This window comes from Hirundo rustica, chromosome 15 (assembly GCF_015227805.2).
Source record: "Hirundo rustica isolate bHirRus1 chromosome 15, bHirRus1.pri.v3, whole genome shotgun sequence".
NCBI classification, from domain to species: domain Eukaryota; kingdom Metazoa; phylum Chordata; class Aves; order Passeriformes; family Hirundinidae; genus Hirundo; species Hirundo rustica.
The window spans coordinates 14,121,816-14,133,821 of NC_053464.1; the positions used below are offsets into that span (position 1 = coordinate 14,121,816).

Sequence of the window (12,006 nt, forward strand, 5' to 3'; positions counted from 1 at the left end):
TCAGCATGGTGTTGTTTAAACAGGTCAATGAATCAGGATGGGTACACAAATCTCCTCCTCCTTTGAACACTGTCCAGCAGCCAGTGTTTTATAACAAAATCATCAACATTTAGTCTTTTCCATAGCCAGAACTTAGATTGTAGCCGATCACTTGGCAAAGAGTTTTTATCCTGTTCTAGTTTCTCGGCGGAATTTAGATGATTGGAGGAGCTACCTCATTCCTTAACTTGGGCTACCAGTTCCTTAACTGAGAATCTCAGGTATTAAAGCACTGACATACTGGATGAGTAACATCTGTTGCTTAACACTAGAAATACCAAATTTCTTAAGAGTTTTGGCTCTCCAAAAAACCCCAACAAACAAAGAAGCTGAAAAAAAATCATCATTTTCCAAACGCCCATTAGTAGTTGAGAATTACTCACACAGACAACCCCAATAATCCAAAACCAATGACTGCATTAATTTTCCTAATGCCAAAAAAAAAACCTGCTAAAAAAAAGAGCACACTCCATTCATTTTATCAGCCTTAATTTACTAATCTCAGAGAAGGGGACAGCTGAAAGTAGGGAAAGCAGGCACAGAGGTATCACAATCCCAGCAGCACAACATGCTATAATCAAGAATAAAGAGGTGTCCTGATCTGTGACTACTTGCCCCATTCACGACTTCAGCAGCATCCAGTAATTACAGGTGAGCCCAAAAAAATGACTTTATGAAAAGTTATGGATGATCAGTGTGTCAGTGAGCTATATTTGAAATCTATCTCCTCTTGATGGCCAATTTTGTACTACATGAGTAAAGCAAGTTCTAATAACTCACTTGGGACTTCACTCCAGTACTTACAAGCTACGTGCTTTTCATATTCATAAAACAAAACTAATTGCCTTTCATGGATGAAATGTTCTAAGAATTTTTAATCCACGTCAGCTGCAAACTCTAAAAATCCATCCCCATATATTTCAAACTCCCCCTCCCACCTGCTCACTTGTAACATGTTTGCTGCAAACAAACTATGAGGCACAAAGAGTCATCATGCTCCTACATTAGAATTATTTGTATTATTTTTTACAGGTTACTCCTAAAATCAGTTGCCCACATTTTCACATGCTTAAAATAAACTGAAAACACTATCTAGTGAAGGGGGAAAAAATAGGCAAAATCTCCCATTCCTACAAGGAGGCAGTAACAAGAACAGGTTTACTCCTTTGCTGCAGCGTGCTACAGGGGATTTTTAAGCAAGTGTTCACATGTGATAACTAAAATGTGTTACAAATGAAATGCAACAACTCTTGCAGTAACTATTCCACATGCATGTTCCCGCCCCCAGCTCTCCTACAACTGTGAAGGTGAGAGCTGTGTCCTCTGGAAAATTATCCCACACACAAAGTGAACTTGACAGAGGAGTCTGCAGGTTTGAGGGTTGATGGGTTATGTTTTCCAGTGTGAAGGCTTCAGTTTGCATTTTCAATTTTTTTCCCTTGCACTGCTCTACAGTATGACACTAGTCCTTTGCAAGAGGCAACAAGCTCCAACCCCGTCCCAATTCTCCAAAGTCTCCATGGCTTGAGGAATAGCATCTGGAATACACTAAGTATTCACCATGGGAGGAGGCTCCTCTTCCTCTGGGTGACAGGAACGACTTTTGCCAACGCTCTGGTCACTGAAAGGCTCCACTGCCCATTCCAAGAAGCCAGGCTTGCTATGCCTGCAGAAGCTTAGCAGATAAACGCTTCCAAGCAATCTCCTCAGGAAACCCGAGTGCAAATCAGGCAACAGCAATAATAAGATACATGCGTGCAATCCCATCTTGGGGGCTGAGAAATGTGGATTTCTTGGTCTCTAATAACCCTACTAAAAATTCTGTTCCATTTTTACAGCCCTGTTTCTCATGTGCCACTGCTGTAGATAAGCCTGGAAAAGACTGATAAATAGAAAATGTAAATACCAGAAGTTTAGGTCAAGTATACAAATGCCTATTTTGGAGACTGTCATTTTCATTTTCCCTTAAGTCCCCATTCACCAACTTGTGTTATCTAGGCACACGACTTTGTAAATTCTTAGGTCAGGAGCTGTCCCAATCCATTTCATGTTCCGCTGCAATTGCTTCTATTACATCATAGCATTAGTGTGGCAAAATTAATAAAAATGTAAATGTAGCAGGGGACTGCAGCGTAATTTTGGAAAATAACTCTGCTGGTTTAACTGACTTGAACAGTTAAAATTCTAACTAGAACTCAGATTTCGAACAAGGCTTACAAACAGTTTGGCTTATTTAACGCGCAGCAGGGAAGCAAACCCCAGCAATGAAACAGGCTGACCTGGCGCAGAGGTTGGATGGGAGGGTAACTTTCCCCATGTGAACACATGCAATCTTTTGGAATCTGCAGAGAACTAGCTCCTCCTGCTTGGGAAAGCCATGAGGACGAGCAGCCTGCCCTGTTCACTGTGACCAGCACAACGACAGAGCTTCAAAAGCTCCGGCCAAGGTCAGCCTCTCCTGGGCATTCCCTCCTGTTTCGGGGTGAATCACGACTTTCTCCACTTCCTTTGGGTTTATTGTTCATGTACACTGTGCACGTCCTTCCTGTGAGCCCAGCAGCAGCTCCCTGAGCAACCAACGACTGCGTAATGCTGCCTTTAATGAAATGGAGCCTTTAGAGGTGCACAGGAGCAAGGCTGCACTGCTCCAGCTCCCTCCTGGTGATGACCACAGCCAGGAGATGATCCTGCATCCAAACTGAGCTTTGCTTTAAGGAATGCCACACGTGAAATACCTCATTACCCACAGCGAGACTCCAGGCCAACACCCATTAAGGAACCTGGTAGGAAAAAGGGGTTTTTCTACTCATTGGCTATGCCGAGTCATTGGCACGGATGGGGATTTAAAAGGCAGTTTTAATTATAGTAGGTAAAACCCACAGATGATCAAGCTGCAGTGTCAGAAAACCATCAGAACTGAACACTGACCCATTTGGGTTGTTTGCTGAACTTTAATCACTTTCCAAGTCTGACAGCTGCTCAAACTTAATTGCTCATTACACTTGTAAATAAAAACTGATCTCACTCTCTGATTAGCCATCTTATAGTTGCCATAACAACTTCTTGTCTAATAAATGATTTCAGATTTACCATTATTTGTACTAGCAGAAAATTTCACAAAGGTCTGAGTTCGCTCTTTTCAGCAAAATACCCTTCTAATTAAAACCACCGAAAATCAGTAGAGAAAGGGCAGCTCAAAGATAATGAAAAAAAATAAGCTATTTACTACAGCAGCTTAAATGTGAGCTCAGGGTAACACAAACCCAAATACAGGCTGCATCCAGCCCAACCTCTACATCCCACTATCAATCATCTTATTATCATGCCTATACCCCATAACAACAGCTCAGGAAAATACCAGAGAGAACTCAGGAAGTAACTCGGGTCAGAGTGCAGAGACGGATTTCAAGACTCACTCCAGATGAAATATTCCAATAAAATTTGCATATTTTCTCTCCTAATCCTTAAATTAGGAACCAATTAACTGGTGAAATTCCCTAACACTCTGTTAACTGATCAGAGAGCTTTTTGGTGAAAACTGAGGAGTTAAGATCCTCAACAACTTATATAAAAGATGGGAAAGTGTTGAGCCCAACAGATGTCCATTGCTTCGAGGTTTTGGAGGAAAAGCTACAAAATAGCATCTCATCTGTGGATCACTTCTGTCAAAACCCTACTTAGGCAAGAGTTCTTGGACAAAACTACTAATTAAAGCACTGCAGATTTTTTTTTTTTTAATTATCTGTATTTCAGTAAGTATTTGGTTCCCAGATCTTAAGCAAAATGCTTTTATTTAATATACAGATGTATTTATTAGTCTCAGAAGACAAAGGTATGAAATGTCTCTCACCTGTAGGCTCAGAATATCATAAAACTTTCCAAAATTTGCTGGCAAAGCTGCTGAAGCTTGCAATTTATTTAATATGCTCAAGGTAGCTTTTTGTGTTTATGGGCAAGGAAAGGCACCACCTTCCTTCCAAAAGGAAAATAAATGCAGAAAGCTATAATTGAGACAAAATAAAAGTTTTTTTTAAAAAAAAAAAAGTCAGGAAATACCATAGTTTTAAAAGAAACTTAATGCATTTATTAAGATAGGCAAAAAATGGGATTTTTTTGTTATTTGGGTCAAATAGGAAACCAGTCATATTTCTTGCACTAAATGTATCCCATGAAAATAAAAAGGATGCAACATTTTCAAGTTAACATCCTCAACATTCCTGACCACACTTGGGATGCAACAAAGTCTTTCCTGCCTTAAGAAATGCTCTGAAAAATGCTTGGTATTCCAACACAGTTTGAACAGCTTACAACACAAATCTGTGCCTTCACTTTGTGGTTGTTTTCCTTAATCTGAATTTGAACAAAGAATTTCTTCCGAAGCTAATTTAAGCCACAAGGTTTCCGAGGTCCAGCTGGGGAACGGGCTGCCCTACTCTGAAGGAGTAAGCAGCCTACAAGGTAACCAACTTATTCAACAGGCCTCTCCTGAGTATCTCCTCATTTTTGGATCTCCTGAAGCTCCCTGAGACTCCACCGAGCAGCCAGATGCTGTGAACCAAGAGATACAGGAGCATGGATAAACAGTTCACACACAGCCATGCCAGGAGATGCTCAAACACAGACAGGGCATGGATTTTTTCCTTAATCTTTGATTTTGAAGTGAGTTACTGCATTGTGGAGCCCACCTTATAATGCTGGCATGTAGAGAACAATCGTGGAGTGTATATTTAAATTTAAAGACAGTGCTGCTGATAATAGACTGGCTGGATTTATTTGCATCTCCCCTTCCTCAAAGCAATGGGAAATGTTACCTATAGCTAGAAGATCTGACTCCCTGGGCTGTGTAAAAACATCTTCACCTGTAGCAAAGGAGCTGCTCCTAAGGGAGGAGAGACCCAGCTCTGGCAAAGCTTTTAGACCACTATCTTTTGTGCTGAAGAATCATCAATTTTAAAAGAGCCTTTTGCCACTGACAATAACTGCAACGATCGGGCAGAACCATCAGCAGAATAACTACACAAATACAGAAGATAAGGCTTATCTGTCCTTGGTAGGATTTTTATGCTCAGCAACAAGTTTCTTTTACATGGGAAACCAGGAAATCCCCAGGCAGATGCAAATGGGAAAGAGGAAAACGAGTTCTGGATGATCTGTGCAGACTCATTGCCGTGTTTCACAGCCTGGGATTTCATGTCACTTCCTCGCTTCTCAGAGCTCCCACAACGCCCTTTCTCCCTGTGCTCTTCAAACATTTATGCTCTTATCACCCACCCATTGTACAGATTTTAAACCCAAACACAGAGGATGAAATTACTTTTAGTCAAGTAGGAAGCACCAGATGAGGAAGGAGGTTGCCAGGCCAGCCTCGAAGAGCCCCAGCACCTTCCCAGGGAAGGATCATCTCACCAAAACTTCTACAGGAGTTCTTGCTGTCCCTCCACTGACCACTGTCACTGAAAATATCACAGATCCCTTGAGCAACTTCAAAAATTGTTAATTAAAAACTCAACATAATTTATGCAATCACAGGAAAGTCTCCCTGCCTTAAAACTGTTCCTCACTAAGGAAAACACAGAGTACTTTTTGGGGGGGGAAAATAGTTTTGGATGAAATATTACATCAGTTGGAAGGGTTTGTAGGGATTTTCTGTGGTTTTTAGGCAAGCATATTTTAAATATGCAATTTAAAAAAAATCTGCTGAGTTCACGAACAGAGCAGTAACAAACTGGGAACAAGCTGTCCTCACTCTCACATATAGATGGCTATTAGAAGCATATGGAATATACATCTAAGCGTACCCTGCTGAAAGAGATAAAACAGCATTACCCAAAAATACACGTTATAATACCTTCATGAACTACAATCTGCTTCTGTGCCTATAAAATAAATCCAGTCTTAGTAACCCAGTATTAAATGGCATTATACTAATTACCCAGCTCCACACGTGTATGTAGTTTCTCCAAGTGGCCAGACTCACGACTCGGTATTTATTTGCTCCTTTAAAGGCAAAGCTATCCATTTTTGTATTTCATGGAGATTTTCCTTACAACATAATCCATTGTCATGAAGTGAAAGCAGATCCAAATAATCTTATAAAACTAAAAGCACTTTATCAGGCACTTTTTGCATGACAAGCACAATTCCGAATGAGCAGTGGGGGGCTGGATTTCTAACAGCTGACCAGCTACAGGAGTACCTAGGAAAGTACTTCAACTCTGAGGAGAGAACTTCTTGTGCCCTTTTCACTGCAGGCAAAGGCAAAATTCGTCTTTTTGACACAGCAAGAAAAGTTACTGCCACCTTGTATGGAGAAAAGCTTCCCTTAGAATAAGGGACAATGCTTCCATGGTTATGGGTAAATGCAAAGGACTTTTTATTTCATTATAAGGCAATGAATAATGAGAGAGAGGATTCAGGGCTCAACAGCACACTGCAAAAATGATATTTTACGGGTACCACATCCTACGATTACAGTGTGCACTTTAAACACTGATTTCTAGTATTGGCGAAAGGCTCGTCTATTAAAAAAACATGTTTCACCTACAGCACAGCAAAGTAGTAAGTTTACTCTGAAGGGAACTTAGGAAAATTTTGCACAAGAAAGCCTGGATTAATGTCTCCCACAGGACTACCGTGGGCTGCTGGCTCTAATGCAGTTCTCTGTTTCTACATATAGCCATCAACTCATTCATTTAGGAACTGTTTTTATTCAAAGAATCATAAAAATCTTAAAGATATAAGAAACCTGAAGAAAAGGCTCAAGTGCTTCTTACAGAAGGGAAAATAAAAAAAAAAGTGTTTTAAACTCCCTTAGCTGAAGCATTTTCCCGTTTAAAAAAAAAAAAAAAAAAAGAGGGGGGGAAAAACCAGCAGCTCTGAAAACAGCCTGTACCCACCATATATATTATCAATTTAACAGCCTTGAATGGAAACTGCAAGTGCTTTGATAAAAATCAATTGAAAAGCTGTCTGCCTCACTGTTGCTTCAATAAAGTGCCTCTGTATCTTTTGCTGAAACCTTGTTTTTGTAGCCTCCTTAAACAATACTCTGTATTAAATCACCACACTGTTTCTCCTCCAGAAACAGACTCCAAGGCAAGTGCTCAGACGGGCACTGTGCATTCAAACTTCCCTTCTGCTGCAGGGACCAGGGGTGTAAGCCAGCAGCACCTGATCCCCACTCCCAGCCACACAGGGTAACTTCATTTCCACTGTATTGTTAAAAATTAACTTTCAAGTCTCGCTGCACCCAATTCAGGTGCTGAACTTCACTCCCAGAGGTCTCTGGCTCTGGGTCAGGCAGATTTGGGGCTGCAGTGAGAAGAGCTGAGTTCAACAGCACACACAGCCCTGACCAGACCATGACCAAAACTGACCTCGATGCCCCTGCCCAGCACCCTGTGAGGAGCCCATTTCACACCTCACTGCCCCAGGTCAGCCCTCTGCACCTGTATGAGTGGGGACAGCAGCAAGATTTGGTTTGGATTCAAACAAATAAGCACTTTCCTGAAGCCTTTGCAAAGTCTCTAGAGTAAAACAAAAAACCAAAATAAAACAAAACAAAAAATGCACAGGCTTTCCTCTGTCCTCCCCTGTAAGCCATATGGCCACTATGAAATAAGCAGAATAGCCAAAAAAAGAGTCACCAGCTCTCCACACTCTTGTAATTCAACCAACTTTAATCATCGAAAATGTTTTTGCTAACCTGCAGCAAGGGTATTTGTTCTAATAACCTTGAATAGAGCGGTGACACTTTAAAGATGGCTCCATTGAACAAAGAAAGATAAAAACGCAATTTATGGCAGGATGGTGAATCTCAAGGCAAATTCCCACTACTGTAAACTGCAGCTTTTTTTCCAGGCCGATCCCTCTCCACACAGCAAGCACTCTGTCAGCGCTGCTTTGCTACACATCTTCCTGCTCTTCTGCTCCTCACTGGGCAGGATATTCTTCAAGACAGTATTTACAGTGGTGATTGGAAAAAATAAACAGTTCAGTGGTAAGAACTGGGCCAGCACCCAATGCCACAAAGGATCTTGTCAACTTCAGTGTACTTGGCAGCCTACAAAACCCATGGCACCCAATTCCAACCTCTAGACTCTCACCAGCCTTCACAAAGAGCTTCTGAAAAACACCTCACAAAACCTTGGGGAAGCTTTGCATTCTGCTACAAAATCCCAGGTGAGATTTTTGGTTTATATGTAAAATGATGCTATAAGCTCCCTTCACAGCAACCTCCAGGTAAGAAGCAATGTGGAATGAAAATGGGGTTTTTTGAGTTCAGAAGTCTCTCAGGTACAGCTTCCTGCCTTCCAAACAACAGCCCCACCAAAACCCAACCACTCTTCTCAGGAGAGGAGTTTGTTGGAGACACAAGGACAGCTAAGTGTCAACAGGTCAATCAAAGCATTACAGCAAAATTAGGTGATGTTTGTAATTAGCAGGCATGGTGATGCCTTATACTGTTTCTAATATGTCACCACTGGGAATTAAATAGAGGGTACCATAGAAGCCAGCCCAAAAATCAGGTAGGTTTCAGCCATGAGGAACCTGGCTGCCATTTCAACTGGCACTTCAGATGCAGGAGACTCTATCCATCTCCATTACAAATCCTCTGAGCTCATCCTAGCATTACTTTCCCACATTAAGCAAAAGAGTTAACATAAAAAGCCTGCCTAGCTTCAGACATTATCCAGATAAAGAGGAGGAAAAAAAAAAAAAAAAAAATCCCTTGTATTACCTCTCTCAGCTCTCCCCAAACCTTTTCTGACATCTTTTTTCTTCCAGACCTGGCATTTATCTGCAGCTATTGCAGAGCCCTAATTAAATCTTCTCATGAACCTCTGCTACTTCCTGGCAGGGAACACACATTCTTGGTGTGCTGATGGACCTACAGGATTTTCTGCACTTCTCCCTTATGGTGAGTGTTAGGCCTTGCTTGAAAACATCACAACTGTGTACAACACAATATGTTTAAACAGAAATACAAAATTATTCCATTTCTTTCAGAGAATGAAGAGAAGCATAAGCGAAAATTATATTCCACAAGCTCATTGGAAAAACAAAGTGTGGAAGCAGTGGGCAAATAGCAGTGTCTGAGAACAAGGCATGCTTTTGTTTTACTACTGTCTCAGAGAGGGACAACTGGCAGCGATAGGAGAAGCAGAAAAATTTGTCTTCCAAAATAAAATCTGCAGTTATCTCTTTACCCCTGGGAGTGAAAAAAAAACCCAAACCACCATTCTGAGAGCGCAGCTGAATTTTGCGTTAAGGGAAGCTGCACACCTAACCTTATCTGATGGAAGCAGCCCAGCGTTCAAAGCCTCAAAGTTGGCAGCGACCGCTTGTTCAGCGAGCGAAGGGATGCGAGAGCTGGAGTCAAAGAGGCAGAAGGCTAAAAAAGCAGATTTTACCACTCCTCCCTCCCTGCCCCCCAACAATTCTTCAGCTCCTTCAAACCACTGACTGATGCTAAAAGAAGCTGCCAGTGACGAGAGGAGAAATTGCTGCTTTCCCTTCCCAGGCTGACGGCAGAGGCCTGGCCCAGCAGCAGCTGTCCTGGCAGGGCTGCTCTGATAACCCACTCTACAGTCACCTTTCACTTGAGCTGCTCTCATTGTTCTCCTCCAATTTCTCAGCATTTCTCTCCCTCAGCAGAAGAAATAAACACCCCAGATGGCTGAGGATAAACAGCAAGTTATACATATGCTCCATATAGGCTGACAAAGAGAGCTCAGCCATGCTCAAAGCACAGCGTGAGACTCACCCCTGCAAGGGCCTTTCACCTCGACCAGGGGCTGTCCCTGCACATGGGGACGAGGAAAGGACTAGAAAAGAGGTTTGAGGCCATGAGCCGATACTCTGCAAAATTTTCTCCACTATGATTTTCAACGACTTCCATCATTCCATAAATCAACGTCAAATAGCTATAGGCTAGACTATGCACAGCTGTATGTTATAGAATCACAGAATGGTTTGGGTTGGAAGGGACATTAAAGATCATCTCATTCCATCCCTTCCATGGGCAGTGACATCTTCTACTATCCCAGGTTGCTCCAAGCCCCATCCAGCCTGGCCTGGAATACTCCCGGGCACTGGGCAGCCACAGCTTCTCTGGGAAACCTGTGCCAGGGCCTCCCCACCCTCACAGGTGGGGGTTTTTCCTTCCCAATATTCCATCTAACCCTACTCTCTTTTCAGTTTGAAGCCATTCTCCCTTGTCCCGTTACTCCAGACCCTTGTAAATAAGTCTCTCCTCATCCTTCCTGCAGGTCCCTTCAGGTATGGGAAGGCCACAATTAGCCCACCCCAAGGCCTTCACTTTTCCAGGCTGAAGAATCCCAATTCTCCCAGCCTTCCATTGCAGGAGACATGCTCGACTGAGCATCACCTTGGCTTTGGGACTGCCCGCCCTCCTGCACTGCGGGAACCTGAGCCAGCCTGCTCCTTCCCACCGCAATGTCAGAGAGCTTAAATTTCTTCAGGGCCCAACAGAGGAAAGCAGGAGGCACTGAGAGCCCACCCAGCTGAGGTGAAAACTCAGAGTTACCAAACTCTGCACCAGGGATGCTCAGGCTTTCTCCTTTCTCTTCTTTGCCTCAGCCATGGCAACCCAGACCAAAACATGAGCAGTCATGAAAGAACACATCTGTGGGAGGGAGGGAGTAGCCACAGCAGCCCAGGGAAGCCTTGACTGGCCACGCAGTGAAAGCTTGCTCAGAATAACCTGCTAATGGCACCAAAGCGTTACCAAAACCACAGTTCAGCCTCCAGGCTGAAAACCGAGCACGTATTTGTGTCTCTAAACCACATCACCCCACTGCTCACTCAGGGATATAGGGAGGTTCCAGTACTTTGGGAAAAAGTGGATCAGTGACAGGGTGGTCAGTTTCAGGAAAAGGGGGATGCAACAGCAATCAACTTCAGGAAAAGGGGGATGCAAAAGTCGTTGAGGGATGCAAGAACTTTCCTGCATCCCTCTCAACGTGGAGTCACTCTCTTCTCATGGACATCAGCCTGTCCAAAGTCCCCCCTGTTCCCCAGACCTTGTCCGCCCTCTGATCTCTCCACGATCCCCACTAACCCCAGAGTCCTGCACTGAGGCCTCCAGCACTCCCCAAAAGCAAAAACTTTTCAGCACCTCCAAGCCCCCACCACCCCTGGAATCCCTGCTCCCCAGAGACCCTCCCACACCTCCAGAGCTGCCTCACCACCCCCAGATCCCCCATCAAACCCGCAATGATCTCCCAAACACTTCCACTACGCCCCAGAGCCCCTTACCGAGCCCAAATTTCCCCCATGGGCTCTCACAGACTCTCCACCCACCCCTCCCACAGCCCCTCACAGACCCCCCAGAGCCCCCACAGCCCCACACCGACCCCCAGATCCCCCCGCTGCCTCCCGTCCCGCCCGCTGGCCGAAGCCCCCGCTGTCTCCCCGGGTTCCCCGGGGCCCCTCCGCCGCCGTACCGAGGCTCTGCCCCACCGGGGTGCTGAACGGGTTCCCCAGCAGAAACTCCATCTTGGGATGACAACAAACAGCGGCCCAGCGCCCACCCCGCCCTCACCGCGCCCTGACGGACAGCCGCACGCACCAACCACAGCGCGCTCTGACGGGATGATCCCGCCTCCCTACGCTCGATTGGACAGCTGCTGGACACGCAGCAAAACCATTGGTTAAAGGGTGTGTCCATCACTGTCAAGTGAGGGGCTCGCCCCCGCCGTGGTCCCGGCCCTTTCCCCTCCCTCCCCCTGATGGAGTGCGGGGACACCGCCACTGCCGTTCCCCATTGGGCAGAGGCCGAAACGATCGGTAACATTATTGTACAAAGGAAACGTCAATCATCCCGGCCCTCTCCGCCCCTAGGGCACGGTCCCGGCGCTGATTGGCTGACACGGATTTCTCGAGCTCTGACTGGTTGTTGACCTCCCCACCCTCTCCACGCCCATTGGTGGCTGTGCCGGTCAC

The 12,006-nt window shown here is 44.6% G+C and overlaps 1 protein-coding gene across 3 annotated transcripts in view; it reads right to left on the reverse strand.

Annotated features, from left to right (window-relative positions):
• TOM1L2 (target of myb1 like 2 membrane trafficking protein) overlaps positions 1 to 11,600 on the reverse strand; it is a 56,477-nt gene extending 44,877 nt beyond the window's left edge. For all 3 annotated transcript variants that reach the window (XM_040079476.2, XM_040079475.1, XM_040079474.1), the window contains exon 1: positions 11,508 to 11,600. In XM_040079476.2, coding sequence (XP_039935410.1) covers positions 11,508 to 11,559 — 52 coding nt within the window. In that variant the 5' untranslated portion in view covers positions 11,560 to 11,600. The remainder of the gene's footprint in view (positions 1 to 11,507) is intronic.
• Between the last annotated feature and the right edge of the window lie 406 nt (positions 11,601 to 12,006).